This window comes from Leptonychotes weddellii, chromosome 8 (assembly GCF_054177405.1).
Source record: "Leptonychotes weddellii isolate Sample4059 chromosome 8, ASM5417740v2, whole genome shotgun sequence".
Lineage (NCBI taxonomy): Eukaryota > Metazoa > Chordata > Mammalia > Carnivora > Phocidae > Leptonychotes > Leptonychotes weddellii.
In genome coordinates this window covers 100,569,008-100,588,725 of record NC_138376.1, presented here as the reverse complement: position 1 = coordinate 100,588,725, position 19,718 = coordinate 100,569,008, and the positions used below count along the sequence as shown (strand labels likewise).

At 40.1% G+C, this 19,718-nt stretch overlaps 1 protein-coding gene across 12 annotated transcripts in view; it reads left to right on the top strand.

The window, feature by feature from the left end:
* EPB41L2 (erythrocyte membrane protein band 4.1 like 2) overlaps positions 1–19,718 on the top strand; it is a 382,553-nt gene that overhangs the window by 336,307 nt on the left and 26,528 nt on the right. For 2 of the 12 annotated variants that reach the window (XM_081829001.1, XM_081829000.1), the window contains exons 12-18: positions 4,269–4,441; positions 8,998–9,060; positions 10,976–11,122; positions 12,451–12,552; positions 16,219–16,386; positions 18,403–18,456; positions 18,683–19,246. In XM_081829001.1, the coding sequence (XP_081685127.1) occupies positions 4,269–4,441; positions 8,998–9,060; positions 10,976–11,122; positions 12,451–12,552; positions 16,219–16,386; positions 18,403–18,456; positions 18,683–19,246 (1,271 nt within the window). The remainder of the gene's footprint in view (positions 1–4,268; positions 4,442–8,997; positions 9,061–10,975; positions 11,123–12,450; positions 12,553–16,218; positions 16,387–18,402; positions 18,457–18,682; positions 19,247–19,718) is intronic. The other 10 variants (XM_081829005.1, XM_081829003.1, XM_081829002.1 and 7 more) reach the window with 10 other exon arrangements.

The window sequence follows — 19,718 nt, the reverse complement described above, 5'->3', positions numbered from 1 at the left end:
CAAAGTTAATTTTATATTACAATGCTTTATAAGAGACTTCATTTTACTTTCTTCCTGGAAGAAAGTAATTGATGTGGATGACTTTCTCTCAGAAGTAGTTTTCCAACATTTTTTGGTTGATCTCAAAACATATACAAAAATAGTAATATTAAATTTAAAAATTTGTTTCACTACTATTGATCACTGAAAACCTTTCTTGGTTGCTCCTTATTACTGACATTTTTCTGAAATATGAACTAGAACAACTTCTAGTAGCTGAAACCGATATGCTAATAGATAAAAATGCACTCATATATATATATATATACACATATATATGTACATATATATAAATAAAATTTGAGTTTTTGTGTATAGTTGATGTAACAGTGCTACATCAGCTTCACGTGTACAACAGTGATTCAGCTTCTGTGTAATGCTGTGTTCACCACACATGAAGCTACCATCCGTCACCACACAATACGATTACAGTATCATTGACTGTATTTTCTCTTCTGTATCTCTTATCACCATGACTTCTTCATTCTGTAACTGGAAGCCTGTATCTCCCATTGCCCTTTGCCCATTTTGCCCATCCCTGGCCCCATTTTTCTCTGCGACCATCAGTTCTCTGTGTTTATAGGTCTGATTCTAAAAATGCTCTCTTATTAATGAAAGATTGACACTTCTCAGCCTTGATCTATTTTTCCCAGAATAAATTTGGAAAACAGGTCCAGGCAGACACACAGATACATCCAGGGATTTGTTGGTGGGCATTTTGTATATATAGTGATTAAATCTTGATTCTGGAGAATCTCCCATTAATTTTGAGATGACAGGTACGCAAGGGGGTCATAAATTGTGGTTCAAATAAATGTCCACATTTCCAAAGGTAGTAATTTAAATTTAGTGAATTTTTAATGTACGATAGCTGTCAGTGTATCTTTCAGCTCATCAACAACTGAGCACTTTTTTCAAGTAAATGTGAAAAATGTGCCCACTCATGGAAATATTTGACAGGCCTTGCCCCTTACCACAGAGAATTTATTTAAGTGCTGTGTAACTGCAGTCAGTGTGGTTAATGCCCTGAGACAAGTCATTCCTGTTGCTGGAGTACTGTCTGTCTCAGCCTTTGTTTCAAACTGTGAGGCTTTATAACTCTTATATTGCAAATTCTAGACTTTAGAAAGAGCAGTAAACCACTGTGTTTTGACATAGATAAAACACTGCTCAAGGAAACCCACCATCTTGTGTGAGTGGTGAGTGCAGAGGGTTATAGTAGGTCTGTATCTGATAACAATGATTTTTACAAGTAAAAGCAACAAGCATAGCACAGTGATCCATTATTTTTCCTTTTGTGTTTTGGACACTGTAATTCATCAGATGGGCAAGTCATCAAAAGGATTATTGTGTTATTGTGAAAAATAAAGGCTTTTCGTGCCAATACATGACCAGACAGCCACTGAACTATTTGATTAGGGATTCCAGGCTTTTTCCCTCCCAAAGCAAAGTGAGGCTATAACCTGGTACTAAACTTTATTTTCACCACCACTCCCCATCAATATACCTTTTTGTTGTTGTTGCTGTTGATGGCATGTGTTGTATTTTCTTGCCCCTGTTTAGTTTTTAAGTTAGACCAGACTAATTTAGATTCATAAATATTCCTTCCTTTAAGCTTTGACAAATGAAAATAAATCTTCAGTGCTTGCATGCAACCTAAAAATGAATGTGCTATCTAAGATGAAGCATTAAAATAAAAATCAGTCTAGAACAGCTTTTTAAAAACAGTGGGATTCCAAGATTGGAAAATCAAACCAAAAAGGACACAAGGCAGTCATTTAAGAGAACAACCAAGATGCATTTGAGAGTGGGGGAGACAGTGATTTCCTGAAAATGGAGAATATAATAAGCAGGGACCTGAGATTGGGTCATGAGAGAAGGAAGGCCCATCTGGGGAAGAACCATTTTGGTTGAGACTTGAAGGATGAGGAGGAGCTAGTCATGAGTAGAGCAGGAAATAAAGCATTCCAGGTGGCAGGAGCAGCAGGTCTGAAGGTTCTAAGATGAGGGAGAGCTTGATACAGTCCAGGAACAGAATGAAGACTAGTTAGAGCTTTGTAATTGATGGGAAGAGGTAGCCTGGGGGCAGGTCATGCAAGGCCTTGCAGGCCATGAGGAAGAATGTGGTTTTTTTTTTTTTTAATTTTTTTTTTTTTTATTTATTTGCGAGAGAGAGAATGAGAGACAGAGAGCATGAGAGGGAGGAGGGTCAGAGGGAGAAGCAGACTCCCCGCTGAGCAGGGAGCCCGATGCGGGACTCGATTCCGGGACTCCAGGATCATGACCTGAGCCGAAGGCAGTCGCTTAACCAACTGAGCCACCCAGGCGCCCCAAGAATGTGGTTTTTATTCTAGTGCTATTGAAGTGTGTGTGTTGCACACGTGTGCACACTTACACAAGCATGTAAGTGCATAGTATTACCTTTTTTAAAAAAATTACTCGGTGCAATGTTTGAGAATGATTGATAGGACAAGACAGGAAGCAGGTAGACTGGTTAAGAATACTCCAGGTGAGAGGAATGGGGATCTTGCGTTGGATGATTGTAGCCAGTTAGCCATTTGGCACCATAAGCTCAGGGCCTGGGGCCTACAGGCTTCTCAGGGTTCTACAAGTGCTTAAGACCTAAAAAAAAGTTATTTTTTTCAAAATGCAAAACAAACAGCCTGCCCCCCTGCACACTGAAATTAATAAGTGTGTAAAGGCATGCAAAATAAATATTTTGTCAACTTCATTATATAACTTTAAATTTGATATTCATTAACATTTTGATATCCTTATATCTAAAACCATTTCTAGGTCAGAGTTTTCCATTTTGCAATAATTTGAGTATGCGTAATGGGTGCTTAGAAATCATAATCATAAATTAAAAGAGTTACACATAGTCGTAGATTTTCCAAGGGAAAATTACTAACATCCTCTCAAAAGTTAAAAATCCTGGAAAATAATTGTACTTCATGGAAGATGTGAGTTCATTTTGTGATTTTGGCGTGGGTTTTCAAAAGTGGGAGTACTTAAGGACTGTCAAAGTCTTAAAATGGCCTGGGGTGGTAAAAATAGAGGAGGAAGAACTGGCCACATTTAGGTTCAGTTGGATTTGATGGTGTTGAGGGATGAAGGCCAGAGGCATCAAGGTTTCTGGCTTGGGTAACTGGTGTAAGTATGAGCGTGGTATGTGGTGGAAAAGGCAAGGCTGGGGAAGACGGAAGGTTTGGTCAGGGTACGTGAAGGGTGTGGGCCAAGAGCTTTCTTGTAATACACAGATTAGAGGTGCTTGATGCCTCCGCAGTTCAATATGGTGGATCACACACATCCCTGCCCTCCAGGAGCACACATCCCTGCCCTCCAGGAGCTTGCTGCCTAGAGGCCTTTGTGTTTACTGCGCTTCTGTGGGGGCATAGAACCAATGTCAGTCATCCTGTCAGTCAAGCACTTTTTATTCAGGTGAAATAACCTCAGTGATTGGGGGTTTGGGGGAGAAGCTACAGAGGGACAGAGGCTCTGTCGCTGCTTCTCATTTGCATTTGTTGAAATGTGACGCCGTCTTAGGTTGATCTGCCATATGACCGAAATTTCAACACAATATCCGTTCCTGTTCATCTGCAGGAGAGATGAAGGAAATACATGAGGGCCAGGTTTGCTGGGTCGGGAGGGTGTCTCTGTATTAGATTTACTGTAGGTCAAGTTGAGGCATTCAGAGGGGAGGTTAGAAAAATGAAAACTATTAAACAATTCTATAATGTCGACCTTGACTGTCTTGTCACAATTTTGAATGGTATTCAAATTAAAGGTTTCTTTATGGAAGAATCCTAAAGACTTATTGAAGCAAGTCATTTTAATCTCTAGATAATTATTTGTTGCAGTAAATAGATTCAGAAATAAGTTCAGGCACTATCAAAGAGACCCTAGAGAACTCAAATATTGCTCACGTTGGGATTCTGACATTATGCCCCATGTCTGTTTAAGCTGGTCTTAGAGCTCCTCCTACTGGCCAATTCCTTGATCAGACTCAAAACCTTCAAAAATCGGATTTGAGAGCCTGGTGTAGTTTAATGGGTTAAAATTTAGAATATATTTAGAATTTGGTAAAAGTTTAAAAATGGGTTTGATGTGTTCATATCTTCAGAGCTCAAGCAGTGTTCCTGCTAAATGTCTGCATGCTGCCTGTTTATCTTTGTAAGTTTGACCATTGAAATGTCTTGAAGTAATCCCAAGTGACCCTTCTTTCCTAGCTCCAGTTGGTGTTGTCGATCAAAGTCTTATGAAGGATTTTCCTGGTCCTGCTGGGGAGGTTTCAGCCTACGGCCCCGGAATTGTCAGCCCTGCCATGGTACAAGATGGGGATGGCAGAAGGGAGCTCAGAAGCCCAACTAAAGCCCCACATGTGCAATTCATTGAAGGAAAGGTATGGTAAATTAGAAGAAAATGTGATTTTAAATGTGTACTTAGACTACAGGCTGTTACATTTGTTGTTTCAGAACTCAGGCATCATTTAAAATTAGTCAGTGTATGTTCTGTGTTGATATAAGTTCCCAATATGTAGGCTCCTACTGGTTTGAACAGGGTCTCTAATCTTTCTCTGATTGTTCAAAGCAAAATATTTCCATGTAAATTATATTAATGCAAACAAGTAGTTTAGTGGCCTAAAATTTTTGCCTGTCTGCAAAATCATCCTTTTTAGTTAAATCCCTATATTATAAGAGCTATGGTGACTTGAAATTTATATTTGTTACAAGTAAATTTTAAAGTATAGCCTCTCTTGAGTTTTTAATTATGTTGACTTGAATTTTTTTTTTGAAATGAACAAAGATAGTCTTTATGAAAAATGTTATTTTTCACTAATCTCTGATGAAGAAGAAATCCTTAAGCAAAGGGTGGTTGTTTTGTGAATAGTGAATGAGAAGATGGTGTGTTGCTTATCTCCTTATTTGGGGCATACACCCCACTGAATGGAGAAGTAACTTATACTGTGTTTTCAAATTTGTCACTATTATATTATGATAGCTTTTTACCTTGGGCAAGTAAAGTCACTTGGAGGTGGATTTGAAGAGGCTTTGAGTTCATTGGATCTCTCTTCTTTATCTGCACAAAGCACCTTTTTTATAGATAACATTGGAAGTAAACACAAGAAGGAAATGAAATTCTGCTATAGATTTATAATGTTCTCTAAATTTTAACTTTTGAAAAATGTAAAGACCTGCAACATGAATTTATAAAGAACCTACTAGATGAAGGAGTTGCCAGTGGCTCAGGAATTCCTGCCCTGACAACCTGTCAGCATAGAGGAGGGCTCAGGGACCCTTACACCCCAAGGGCTCGGCCATCAAGTCCTCCGAATACCCTTGTTAAATAAATCTTTTATAATTATGCTAATGAGGCCCCCAGGAGGGTGGGGGGCTTACATCTGAAACATAGGAGCTCAGCCTCTCAGAGTCTCCCTACCATTTTGCCTAGTTAATTTGATGCATGCAGTTATTTTTAAAAAGTTAACCTTAAATTCCAAAGGAAATTCTGCTTATCTTTAGCAAATGACTAGGTGTGCTGGTCTTTCTGCTAAAGCTTTGAATGCTTGTCAGCAGCCGGGTTTAAAAGGAAGAATGTTATTTTAAGTTTCATTGGATCTATTTGCAAATAGTCAGAAAATTACGTGATAAAAGTAGTCCAGTTTTTCTCTTTAAAAGTGGATCATTTAATTCATGTTCTAACTGTGCTGTGTTAATAACAATCCCTACTTGCCAGTACAAGTTTTCACTAACTGCCCATTTCTTCTTCTCTTTCTCTCTTGCCTTTGTTTCTCCTTTGAATGTATCTGTTGTGCGATTTCACATTCAATCATGGGTTTGCTTCCGAGAGTAGCTTGTTTCCATGTGCCCACCTTCACCACTCATTCGCTATGTTTCATCTCTTTCCCCAAACCTTTTGCCAGTCCCTGAAGTGGACTTGCTTTCAGACATTTCGGAGGAAGACCCCTTTGGGGAGGCCGACCAGATCACGCTAGACAGCTTAGAGCTCCCTTCCACTGGTGAGCCGTCAGAGCTGGGGGACTGCCAAGTCCCCACCCTTGATTCTCTCTCGGGTCCTGTTGCAGCCCCTCCCCAGCCTGATGGTCCTCCCACCCAGGAGAAGCCTCTAAATGAGGCTGACCACAAGGATTCTGAATTTGGGTACTTTTCCTTCCGTTTCTGCAAATGCTTCCCACCTAGCTTCCCCTCCCTTCTTGATGAAGATGGGTATCTCGCTTTCCCCAGCCTCCCCAAGGTCTGGGTCTCCTTCCTCCCCACAGACGTCCAGCACTACCTTCCTATCACCTCCCCTTCATTCCTGCCTTCCCTCATCCTCATCTTCGGACTCCTTCTCTCTGCTTCTCAGTCAGTGCCTTTTTCTCTCACCTTTGCCCTTCCTCTGGCTCTATCCCTCTGCTATCTGGAGGCTAAAGCCGCCTCCTTCAACGTTTCTTATGACTGGGACTTGAATGACAAAACCGAGGAAGAGGAAGCAGCCGACACTCCTCCATAAGCTTTAATTTGTGGGCTCAACAAAACTACATATTCCTAATGTAGAGTGTAAACATGTGCATAAATTTCACCACGGATTACCCTCAAAATAGTAGGATCCGCACATTTTCGCATACATGGTGTTTTAGTGCATGAGAAATACATGTAAATAAGTACTTTCCCTTCATTGATTTCCATGGACCAGGTCCACACATTCGAAGTTGAGAGCAAAGTTATGGATTATTTTGTAAATACCTAGACCATACTAGGTCTTCAGAACAAAACAAAACAAAACAATAACAGGAAACCTGTGTTGCCCTTAACAATCCATATTGGCTCTGTTCGTTTTGCAGACAAGTATCAGTGCTATCGATGCTGTTCCTTTAGGATGGAAACTTGTTTCAATATAGAACTTAGGATGCAGTGGATATAACCGTAATTGATGTGTATTAGTAGAACTCCTTAGTATTATTATTTCTCATTAGAAAGCCAAGCTCGTTCTTGCAGTTATGAGGATGCATCTGTAACCTTTACTCAGAAATTCCTTGTCTCCCTGTTACTGTAACATTTGGGAACCAAATGAATTTCAGGTAGCTTTTTTTTTTTTTTTAACTCTAAATCATGTAGTTTTAGGAAAGAGTCACTGTCAGGTATTTGTAAGGAAGATAATACTCTTATCTTTAAGAAATACATTTGGAAAAATGAAACATGGCTTTTTGAAAATTTAACACTATTCGCCCTAAGGTTGGGCTACTTAGTGTCCTTTTATTTAAGATTAGGTGTCCGGTTTGAGGATTTTTACCCCTGGATAGGGCCACCTCTGCACTACTAGGTTGGTGCTAACATGTGCAGGATGTTTTTGTTTTGCTACATATGGTCTGGTGACTTAGTGTCTCATATCCTGTGGGTACTGGCCATACATAAGGAAAAATCACAATTTAGAGCAAACATAAAGAAAAATGTAAAGACGATGCTATGATTAGGCATACTGGGAGAAACCACTATTCCTAAAGGTTACCTGAAGAATGCCGAAGATTGGCGTTTTAGAGAATTAAGTATTGACCAAGGAATTGGCACGTGATCCTTAATAGATTTGGATAGCTCTTATTTTCCGTTCTGATAAAAAGATACTCTGAGCTCCCTGCTCACCTCAAAAATACTTGGTTTAAAGAAAAAAAAAAGGCATTTTGAACTCTCAGATTTAACACTGTCATTCCAGTTAAAGAAGAAAAGGAATATGTATGATCCTGCTATAAATTAACATGTGAAGGTTACACTATTGTCCTTTGGTCTCAGAATCATTTTTCTTTCTTGTTCTTCCTTTCCTTGAGTCAGTAGTTATCAGGATTTATGCTTTTTTAAAAAATTTATTGAAGTATAATTGACATACAGTGTTAACATTAGTTTCAGGTGTATAACATAACAATTCGACAATTCTGTAATCTATCACCATATGACGTTATTAGAATATTATTGACTATATTCCCTACACTGTGCTTTTCATCTCCATGAGTTAGTTTTAAATTTACAGGTTTTTTTTCTTTTGGGTCATTAGATACTGAGGATTATCCAACTATGAAAAACTATTCTTATTTAAAGAATTTTATGAAAGAAAAGTGGCTATAAAATATGAGTACTTTTAAATATAATTTTAACATGCAGGTAGCAAAATAAACCAATTTTCCTCCCAAGGAAAGAAATCTATGGTAAAAAACTGAATTAGAGGGTGAATATTTGTCCCTGGTGTAAAATTTGGTTTTCACTTCACATCATTCTACTTTGCCCTCGTCCTAGTTGATTTAGACCTTTCACATTAGGACAGATGGAATTATGCCGTTGTTACACTCTCCTATTTTCATTTCTGAGCAAAAACATTCAAAAACAGCACATAATCTAGGGACTGAGAAAGAGTGAAGCTTCCATTCTCCATTCCACCTTTGCAAAGGATTCCTTCCACCATTTGTGCAACACTGTAGGTGAAGAAAGACCAAAGTGGCTTTATGTTCGGCATCTTCTGAGGGCCAAACAGTAAAGGTTGGTAATTCTAGTTCACCATTTCAGTTCAAATACATCTTTGCACCCATGGGTAGAGTTTCTACTACTGCTCCCCTTCTTTCTGGCCATTTGCTGTATGACTTTCAGGTGAAAATGGAAGAAGAGGAGACACAGCTGGAGGAGGTGGATATTTATTCCCCCCCCCAAATTAAATACCTGGTGACTGCTGCCTGCCATAACTATTGTGTGTGTGTGTGTGTGCGCGCGCACGTGCGCGTGGGTTCGGGGGTAATACACTTTCGGGGTTGATATGTGAGTTTTGCTTGTTATGGCTTCTAGGTTCTTAAGATTTTTATTCCTCTTGTATTTTAATGTCTTGGACTATCCAACTCGGGGTTGTTTCTGGTGCTTGCTGATTGATACACTTATGTTTATTTGCCTTTTCCCCCCTGTGTGTGATTTAATTTCACAGAAAAATTCCTTGAGAGTAGAAGGGGATAATATTTATGTCAGACATAGCAATTTAATGTTGGAGGTTTGTATACTTTAAGAAAACAACTCTGTCCTCATGGCTGCCAGGCTGCTGTGGACGGGAGGTCACGCGCAGGCTGGCTGGCCGGCAACTTCCCGCAAGCACATTGCATGAACTGCATGGGGGACAGTTCGACTTGGAGTGCATGTTAGCTGTCCGACTTTGTTCTTTTAAAGTGGCTTCGGTAGGAATAGATCTACTAGAAGTTCTCAAAGTGACAACTGGGAAAAAAAAAATTCTGTTCATCGAATGAGTAGAATTTTTATCTGTTACTCTTAAAGTTCTACAGGTAAATCTGTTCTCTCCTAAGGGGTCATCTCTGCGATATAGAATCTGAAGTAACATCCCATCCTTAATATATATTCACCCAGAATAGATATTTGTTGGTTTGGCATTAAATGGCTTTAGATCCGTGTTCACAATTATGGGGGAAAGTTGATTAAATCCATGCAATTAGGAATGTGGTTCACTTAAAGTAATTACCTTTGAGAAAATGTTGATTAATGGGATTGTTTGGATTAAAAAGAAAGTGAAGAAAGAAAGGAAAAAAAAACCTAACCAACCAATCAGGTGTGTAAAATATATTCCCCGTGTCACACGAGAACGTTTTTTGTTTGTTTTTGTTTTTCCCCTTCTTCTTTTATGGTAGTAAAATGGTGATGTATTCAGTGGAGAATTGCAATGCTCAGTAATCTGACTAATCTGGTTGCTTTTGGCAGCTTTGATAACTATTGGAAATGTATTTTGCGTAATTTACTAAAATGCTCTACAGTGTAATATGTAACCTTGCTTTGAACAAATGCAAGAAATGTGCCTGATCTCAAGCCACAGTCATTTTTCCATGCCATGCAAAGAGTTTTAGATTATCATGAGTTTTTGCAAATGGCTATAGAAGCTCCTAGAGGAGCAACTATGCTTGTGCATGAATGTGGAAGATCTAATTTTATCAGATGCATGACCTGTTCCTCTGGGAGTGGGATGAAAGCTATAATCCGCAGGTGGCCCCATGATTTTGAAATGTAAGAAAAGATTTAAAATTCACTTAAAAGTGTTTCCTGAACATTAATTACCTTTTATTCCCACAAAGACAGGGCCAATCTAAAAATTCCCACAGATACCATTTGTCAGGGCCTAGTCCAGTGAAAATTGACCTGATAGTTTTTCTTGTATCTTTGTCTTGTATAAGGACCATTTGGTATGTGGGGTGGCTGGGCCTCACAGTTGTGCTTGGCAAGTACACGAAACCAGTATACGAGGTTCCCTCTTTTACAGAGAGGCCAAACAGAAGGAGCCTCTGGAAGCCAGTATTTTTATTCCTTAAGGATTAAAAGCCATTGCTGGAATTTCCTGGAAAAAGTCAACCCTTGGTTTTCTTTCTCTCTCTCTCTCTCTCTCTCTCTCTCATGATCTTGGTCTGGCTTTCCCATCAGGCCAAATGTGCTTCTGAATACCTTTCTCTATTTTTACTTCATTTACTGTATTCACAGAATGCAGCTGTGGTAATAACCTGAATGAGAAAGGTAAATTTGCAGGAGCGAAGTCCTAGGCTGCATTTTAAATCCAGTTACTAGAAAGAAGGTGATTAGCCATTTCGAGTACTAGTGATCCCATGGCTTCCTTCGAATAATATAAGTAACTATTTCTTTAAAAAAATTCTAAGCAGAAGAAACCAGAACCTGTTAAAATGGGAATCATTAAAAAAATATATGCATTGGCTCTATTTTCAAATTTTGATGAACTACTTCTATTCATAGGTGATAACATGGCTTTTGAGACTTGGCATTTTTCTTGCTTTACTATGTTTTTTTTAATCATAAGTTTGCTTTGTCTTATTTTTTGGTTTTTTATTTTTGTCCTGCTGGGATATTTTTTTTTTTCCTTTTGGATTTCCGCCCTTTGTTACGTTACATATTGCTAGGACCTCGATAAGGCCCAGGAGGACATACTGAGACATCAGGCTAGCATTAGTGAACTCAAGCGCAATTTTATGGAATCCACACCTGAGCCGCGCCCTAATGAATGGGAAAAACGACGTATCACACCTCTGTCCCTACAGACACAAGGGGTATGTCAATAGCTGTTTGTTGGCTGTATGTCTCACTCCAGCTCTTCGGTAGAACTCAGGTTGCTAATCTATGATGTTGATTCTCAGAGGGTTAGACAACGTTCCCTTCTTTTTAATGTAATTGCTAACAATGTTTTAAATACTAAATATTAACAATGTAATACTTATTGACATAGTTCTTAATAAATTGTGTGAGTTTCAAAATATTTTCAAAACTTGCGGAATAATTTCACTATTTTACTCAAGTAAATGAGTAGTAATGAAATGTTCTATAGGGTGGCTTAGGAACTGATACTGTGTTGTATTTAATAAGGTTTTCAGTTATGGACTATTGAAATAATAAGAGTTTACTTGATAATTAATAATTAAAGGGATATAGGAATATAGATCGTATTTAGAGTGGTTTAAGGTAATTACTGTGAGGATAAAGAGTTAACCTTAGCTTTGAAAACTAATGAGCCCTGTTGAAAATCTGCAGAATGTTATACAACTTAAAACTGAAACTTCTTAGTAATGAAATGTAGACTACTGTTTTAAAAGGATTTTCAACCATAACATCTCTCGAACTCATTCTTTTTCTTTCCATGGTTTATTTCTTCCCACTACCAATATAAGTGTTGCCTTTCGAGGATATTCTCAATCTATTTCTCCATTCATTCTCATCTGCATCTCTTCTGATGCTCCAAAATCTGTTATCAACCAAGAACTTTCATGGACTCATTTACCATACTTGAGATAATGATCATACTCTATTAAATGTGCTGTTTTAAAAAGCATATGAAGGTTTTACCCAACAATTTCGTGTTTCCCCTTTTCTTTACAGCCCTCTCTTCCCCTGAAGCTCATCATCTCTCTCATCTGGCTCGAATGTTACCAAATGTGTATGCACTTGTGTTAGTCGCATGCTATTTTTATTCACTTTTTCTGAAAAAGGCAAAGCTGTTAGTTGCTTTAAATTTGTAAGTTTGTGACAGTGAAAGGAGAATAGCTCTTTGAGAACAGACGCAAAAATAATCGCTGAACCGAGAAAACCACGGATGACAACATTAAGTTCGAAAACACCAGGGTCTTACAAAGTTGTATACAGCTTACATTCTTATTTTCAGATTTCCTGAAGATATTAATGCCCCTATGTCAGCAGTCAGCTCTAGAGGGTTGCGTTTTCTGGAGAAACCATGTATAATGACGTGCTAAGATCTTGTCCTCCCTTTATGTGCTGCTTTATCCGGTCCGTTCTGCTGACCCACACAGTTGTTTTATGTTTGTGTTGCTATAGATGTAATGTACTTGTCTTATTTGTTGATTATGTCTATTGTTTGAAACAATAGAGAAAAGGAGATCATCTTTTCAAGGATATTTTATCCGTGAAGGAGAAGCATCAGATGGCAGCAACACGGACAGTTGAAGGAAAAGTCCAGGAGACAGACAAGGTGTTCACCTTGCATTCTTGGATCTACTCTTGCTTTTCCCCTTTTCCTTTTATTTCTCTCCACAGCCATAAGATACTCCTTTTTTTCTTATGTAGTCACCTAAAATTTTGTTGAAATAATTTTTTGAGCATTTAAAAAATGAAATTTCCTTATAGAGAAACATAGGATCATTAGTGAGAAACACCATATTGCAGGAGGACTGTATTTGAAAATCCACAATTTGAAATGCAGACATGTCAACCAGTTTAGGTGATCAGTAACCCCACATTGTTGTGTATGTGGCTGACAGTTGGGAGACCATGATCTCGTGGGAAAATGCACCATTAGTACAACGCTTGTGTGCAGACTGTGGAGGTGTTACAAGCATGTGTGATGTAGGTAGCTATTTTTCTAACTACATTTGGAAACCTTGCGAACTTTCATTTTTAAGATTTTTAGTGGGAGAAAAGATCTAATGTGTGTCACAGTAGCCACTCAGGTCTCTGTGCTCCCCGCATATATGAAATATCTGATATTACTGGGGAAGTTAGCTTTCCATTGCTTTTACAGACCTCTTCTGTTTCTACTAATTTTGCTTAGCCAGCTGACTGGCCTGTCATTTGCTGGGACTAGAGTGCTTAGAGTCCAGTGGGGGAGATAGCAGACATGTTAGTTAGTAATTAGAAAATGTAGGGTACTAAGGAATAAGGGTTAAGAAGATGAAATATAGTGTCCTGTTAGAGGGTGATTGGGAAGGCGGCTTTCCCGTTGTGCGCAGGAAAGAGATGGCCTTGGAGGTGAGACCTTGACATGAAGAGGAGAGAGACATGTGAAGATTCTTCCATGTGTAAAGAAGAGGAAATGGAACAGCCCCAAGATAGGAACTAGTTCAAGGAACTGAAAGTCTAGATGACAAGGGCTTAGGAAAAGTCCAAGAGGTCAGAAGGTCCACTCTGGATCTTAAAGACCAGACTGACAGCTTGGAATTCTATCATAGGAGTGATGGGAAGCCATTGGACGGTTTTAAGCTGGGTAATGACCTAGTGCACATGTCAGACAGAGATCCCTCTGGTGCTGGATGAGGAATGTGTCCTAGGGGGGATGTGAATGAGAGCAGAAATCAGTGATAAGGAAAAAATGTATCCGTTCCGCAAAGTCTGGTCTTGTTAATCCATAGACAGTCACATTCATCAGAAGATACAGTGGGATGGGCGAGGAGGCAGGGTGACTGGAAGATGAAGCCTTGCCCTAAAGGAATTGGAGGTGTGGCTGAGATGAAATATTTCCAGAGGACCGCAAATGAGAAAGATAATGTTATAAAGCTAAACCAAGTGGCATATTTATATACTTTAAAGGTTAGCCTGAAATCCAAAGCCTGTCAGACTGTGTGTAAAATGACTTTAATATCATATGCTTTGAAATATTACATAATTTTGAAAATTTATCCTCCAGAAGCAAGACACGTGACAGCATTTGATCAATTTAAAATGATGTCTTTGTACTTTTTGCAATAGGAGATTGGGAATTTTGGTGAAGATGTTGAAAATTATCATTTTTCCAGGCTGTCATGGTTTAGAATCGTCCAACAGAAACCATATACAATAGAAATCATTCATTCACTCATTGTCGTAGAAGTTACATTAAGATCCTGTTATGTGGAATCTAAATCTGGAATTGACCTCCTGTAACGCTCCTGAATGGTTTCTCTATACTTGAAGTGGCTGCTTTTTTGTTGTTTTCCTCTCCAGCATCTGCAGGAAAATATATTCTTATTTGGCATTTATGTGGATTGTTGTAACTGCAGTCACGCCTCCGTTCACCCATTCACCCAACATTTATGGACCACTTACATGGTAACCCCCGTCTCCCTGCCAATAACCTTTCACTACTATTAGTTGAAAGTGTGTGAGCAGTTAAGTCTACCGGAGTGTTTGGCTTTTAACAGAATACCTTTAAAATTTGTCTTTGCCGCATCTTCATTTTGCTACTGATTTGTAGGGTTTCCTTAAATTTTAATCCTTAATGAATGTAAAATAAAAAGTTATGCATGAGAGTAGTCTAATTTGACCAAAGTTTCTAGATTTCTATAATACGGGTTTCATAGATAAAATAAAAACAGTAGTTCTTTTTTCTTTCTTTTTTTTCTTTTTCTTTTTTTAAGTAATCTTTACACCCAATGCGGGGCTCAAACTCACAACCCCAAGATCAAGAGTCCCATGCTCCTCCAACTGAGCCAACCTGGCTCCCCCAAACAGTAGTAGTTCTTGTTTAAATACCCTGAACTTTCAGAATGGCTTCAGTTTGAATATGATTTTGAGAGAAAATTGGAAACCAAATCATTTAGTAGAATACATTTACATTTAGTAAATAACTATTGTATATCCTCTTTTGTAAGCATTATGACATACTTGTATTCTCATGAGTCTAGTAGAGATTACATGGACTGTGGTTGTAAGGTACTTTTGAAGATGTTTTATTGAATAATTAAATGCATGGCACTTGAGCTCCCCAGTGCTCTTACCAGGAAGGACACTCTTTCCACCCACCCGGCCCGGAGGGATGGTGTAATTATGGAGATTTTAATTAAGCTGAATTAACCCAGAAGATGTTTTTTTCTCTCCTGAATATTGCAAGTGCTTCTGCACCTCACCCATCTCCTCTCATTGTCCCTACTCCTCACTCCCCCCTCAGTGCCCTGTTGCAAGGGGCATCTCGGAAATGCCATTTATTTATTCATTCATCCTTAAGCTCTCTGAACACTAGGGTTTTTTAGGAAGTATTCTTACACAATTTTGACATTCGCTTTATGGCGACTTTTTGCTGTTGGCATTACAGGTACCTGGGACAGTCCCTGGCTTTCCCGTCGTGCCCTCAGGTGGGTTAGGGACTGTTGTTTCAGGGCCAGAAATGGCAACATGAACTTTGCCTTCATGGTTTCTCAGGGACAGATGGTTTTCACATTGCTCACTTGAGTTTTCACCTCTGAGTTTGTCTTCCTACTGAGAATTGTTTTCTCTACCTGTCTCTTCATCCTGTGGCCTATTTAGCATGTCTGAGGGAATGTCTGTGGGTTGCTGTCAGAGCGCTGATCGTAAAGACCATTCAAGTGGTATGGAGAAGGGAGGAGGCTAGAGGAGCTGGAATGGATAGGGAGGCCCGTTACAACATAGGGACTGTTAAGTGGACCTCAGAGAGGTGACAAAATTGGCAAGGCCCAGTGTGCCCCGGGAAGGGCATTGGAGGCAGGAGGGTGGGGTCACTCAAGCTCTTACACAGGAACAAGCGTGGCCAAGAGTAGGGGCCCCTGAAGAGACCATTCTGGGCAGAAAGAGGCTGAAGCCGAGCAGCCCCTTCAGGAATATATGAAATAATGTTCAGTGTGTGGGTAGATCAGTTGTGCTCAGTTTGTAAATAAAGCTTCAGGGATAAACTAAGGCTTTTTTTTTTTTTTTTTTAAGCTAGTTCCCGGAGGTGAGAGCTCTCAGATTCTCAAGCAGAGTGGAAAGCTAGCATTTAGGCAAAACGCCACAGACGCCTGCTAGAATCTTTCCAACTCCTCGCCTATCTCTCAGTTTATGCTGTTCTGTGATTCTCTCTTGTGTAACCTTTCCTTTCCTTTCAGCAGGTCACTGCTGTCTGTTCTGACTCCTTGTTAATTCTTTGCTCTTCCTTTTCTGACTTCTCCAGAGCCTAGAAGAGGAAATAACGTCCATTTTGTTGAGTGAAAAGGGCTTTGCTGATAGCTTGCGAGCCCCCTTCATCTCAGCCACCACTCGGACAGCAGAGGGCGCTGTTGTGAACTGTAGCGCGCCTCCCGAAACGCTTTCTTCCTCGCCCTTCTCACGCTTGCCTGAGGTGCATTTTACTTTGTTTCCCCTGTTTTCAAACGCCACATACGATTTTTTTTTCCCCGAATATTTAGGAACCCCTCTCTCCAGTGCTTTCATTGGTTAAAATTAAGTCTTCCTGGGAGAAACATTCAAGAAACAATGACTGAATTTGGACATGAGGGAAAACCACAGATTGGATGTTTCTCCTGCCGCTTTTGGTCCCCTGTCGGCCCACAAAATCTGCCTAAATTCAGAGACTCATCTAAAGCAGTAAGGCCCAGAGTCTGAGTTGTTGTGGGAAAGGAAGCCCTCACTCTAAGGGAAGCGAAGTGTGTTTGGCAGAAAAGTTTTTAAAGTCGAAACACCTTTCAGGCCTCTCCTGATGGCTGCTTATTTTTAAAATTCTATTCATGTGTAAAAATACAAAGTGCCTGCCATGCCCAGTGAAATAATTATTTTCATTTCTTGGACTGACCCTTAGGGATTCCCTGAACTTGGGCAGAGCCCATCTGGCCATTTGGGGTTAAGTAATAATAATTTACTGACCTGGAATAATAATGATGGGATGTCTGCTTTAGAACTGTTCTGACCACTGGATATCTTTATTTATAAAGAAGTTTATAGTTAAGTGTTACTCATCAAAAAAGTTTCAGAGTTTTCCAGTTTAATATCTGAAACCTCTGGGTTTTCAGTAAAAACTGGAAGGATCTTTCTCTTGTACTGATGTACACGCTACTGATTTCGAGCCGTGAAAACGTGGCCTTACCACGCATCTAAGAATCACAGCACAGATCCGAGAGAGAGAGTACATGTTGACGGGTGCTGTCAGAAGTGTGCCCTTTTAGGGCCTTTTGCTCACGGTGGCCCACGTCACAGGTGCAGATAAATGGGGGATGCTGCTGTCTGATCCAGGACCCAGCTCCTGTCCATGCAGTCTTGGCAGCTCCGCCGCAGGCTTCGTTTCTGGCCGCAGGGTTCAGAGGCACACTGCCCCGCTCCGTGCGGCATGGAGATACCTTCTTGAAGAAGTAGGGCTACTACTGCTAGCAGGACTATTTCCCAGTGAGATCACAGGCTCTAATGTCACCCGAATGTTAAAAAGTTAGCGAGGCTTCATTTTTATCAGTTTAAATAGCCCCTCCCCTCCTTTCAAAACAAGTTTAAGGAAAAGTGTAAGCTTTCAAAACTCCTTTGCAAGAAAGTTTCTACACTGGTTATCAATAACAAAGCATAATTATTTATATTACTAATGTATTTAGTCAACAGGTATTTATTAAACATTTAGGTAGTTTACTACTTAGAGTGAATTTACTCCCAAGAAGTAGATGTCTGCGGGGAGGGGGGCAGGAATAAACATCTCGGATAATAAACTTGGTTCATTTCAGTTTCCAAAGATACTAGTTGGAGGAGCTAAATTCTAGAAGAAGGCACTTGGAGCTATCATTGATATCCACCCTAATGTTAAAATATCCCTTTTGCCAATCTATAATATAGTTTGGGAGGTTAATAACCATTTCCGAAACATTTTTGTATTAATAGCTATCTGAGACCAAGTATAATTTTGCCAATTGCAGCTGTTTTTTTTTAAATGAGCCAGCAGAAAATAAAGGTGCCATCTCATTAAGGCTGTATTCACTTAGGAATCAGAGTTTCAGGCCAGGCTTTATAGTCTGCTTAAAATCAAAACCGTTTATTGAATAGGTTTTTAAAAGTTTTGCAATTTCAACTTTAATCAGGCAGCTTTGGTATAATTCCATTTTTTTTTTCCTCCCCTTTCAACTAAATAAGGAGAGCTGATGGGTATAACTACAATAAGAGCATTTTATGTCTTTGGGAGGATGCTGGCTCTTTTGTGTTTTTGTTTCCTTTCGTAAGCTTTTCGCATTTTTGTCTGGATTGTCCTCCATGTGACCTTGAGCAAAGATTTTTGTGGATGTGGATTCTTGCTGTTCTGTCTTTGCAGTGTCAGATGTTTGTTTTGGTGGGTGTTGAGGTGTAAAACTGTATTGATTTGTGTCCTCGGTTGCTTTTTGTTTCGCAGAAACGCGCTCCTGAGTCCGAAGGGCCTTGCACCGGAGCCAGTGATGCTGTTAAGGTTCTCCCCTTTTCCATGTTAACGCCATCGCCTGATGTTTCTGACCCCCTCACGTTCTCCCCGCTTCCCTTTCAGTCAGCCATCATAATCATCTGTGTTTTTCTCCATGACATGAACCTACCATCATTGGTTAACTTTGGTTTCCATCGGTTTTGTTTTTGTTTTGTTTTGTTTTTTATTTATTCATGTATTTTTGTTCTCCCTCATCCATTTCTTTTTTGTGCAGAGTTCACATGAGACTCTGAATGTAGTGGAGGAGAAGAAACAGGCAGAGGTTGGGAAAGACGAAAGAGTAATCACGGAAGAAATGAACGGTAAAGAGCTATCACCTGGGAGTGGTCCTGGGGAGATGCGTAAGGTGGAGCCTCTGACCCAGAAAGACTCCACCTCCCTGTCTTCTGAGAGCAGCCACGGCAGCGAGAGCGAGGAGGAAGACGGGGGCGAGTACCGGCCCCACCACCGTGTGACCGCGGGCACCATACGGGAAGAACGGGAGGAGGAGGACGAAGAGGTGGAGGAAGAAGCCGGCCGAGCAGCCCAGGTAGTAGAGAGGGAGGAACCGGTACCAGAAGCCAGCCCAGTCAGACAAGCAGGTGCCAGTGTAAGCGCAGTAGAAACAGTGATCCGGGAGAATGTAGGTGCCCCACAGATACCTGCAGAGAAGAGTGTAAACGAAGGCGCTGTTAAGCAAGACATGAGCGAAGAAACAGAGGACGAGCAACACACAGTTAACGGAGAGGTGTCTCATGTTGACATTGATGTTTTGCCACAAATTATTTGTTGTTCAGAGGTAAATGGGAGACCCGAGCGGGAGCTAAACTCTAGAGCTGTTTCTCAGGTGGAGAACACCTGCCTTCCTTCTCCTGTCCTCCCGATCCTCCTCCAGCTTTTTCTACGAGATTCTGGTCTTTGTCTCTCCTGGGAGGAAGGGGAAAAGCACTGCTCTCTAGATTCTCTGCCAGCTCTGTTCACGGTTTCTGGCTTCTTTACTGCACCTGGATCCACCTGACAGAGTAAACTTGCCTTCAGCAGCCACACCATTTTTTTTTCCCCCCTTCTCGTTTCACACTTAAAGTTTTCTTTGCACGTTTTGGATGTTTTCAACTGTTTGTCTTTAGTTGCACTGCTTCCTTGTGCTAAAAGCCTTTTTCGTTGGCTTAATGAGAAAAATTGTATCTGTATTTTTGACAAACGGTCAATGTGAGCGTGTGCGTGTGGCCGTTACCATGATTGGGCTTGACTTTTTGGCTGATTTTCCCTTC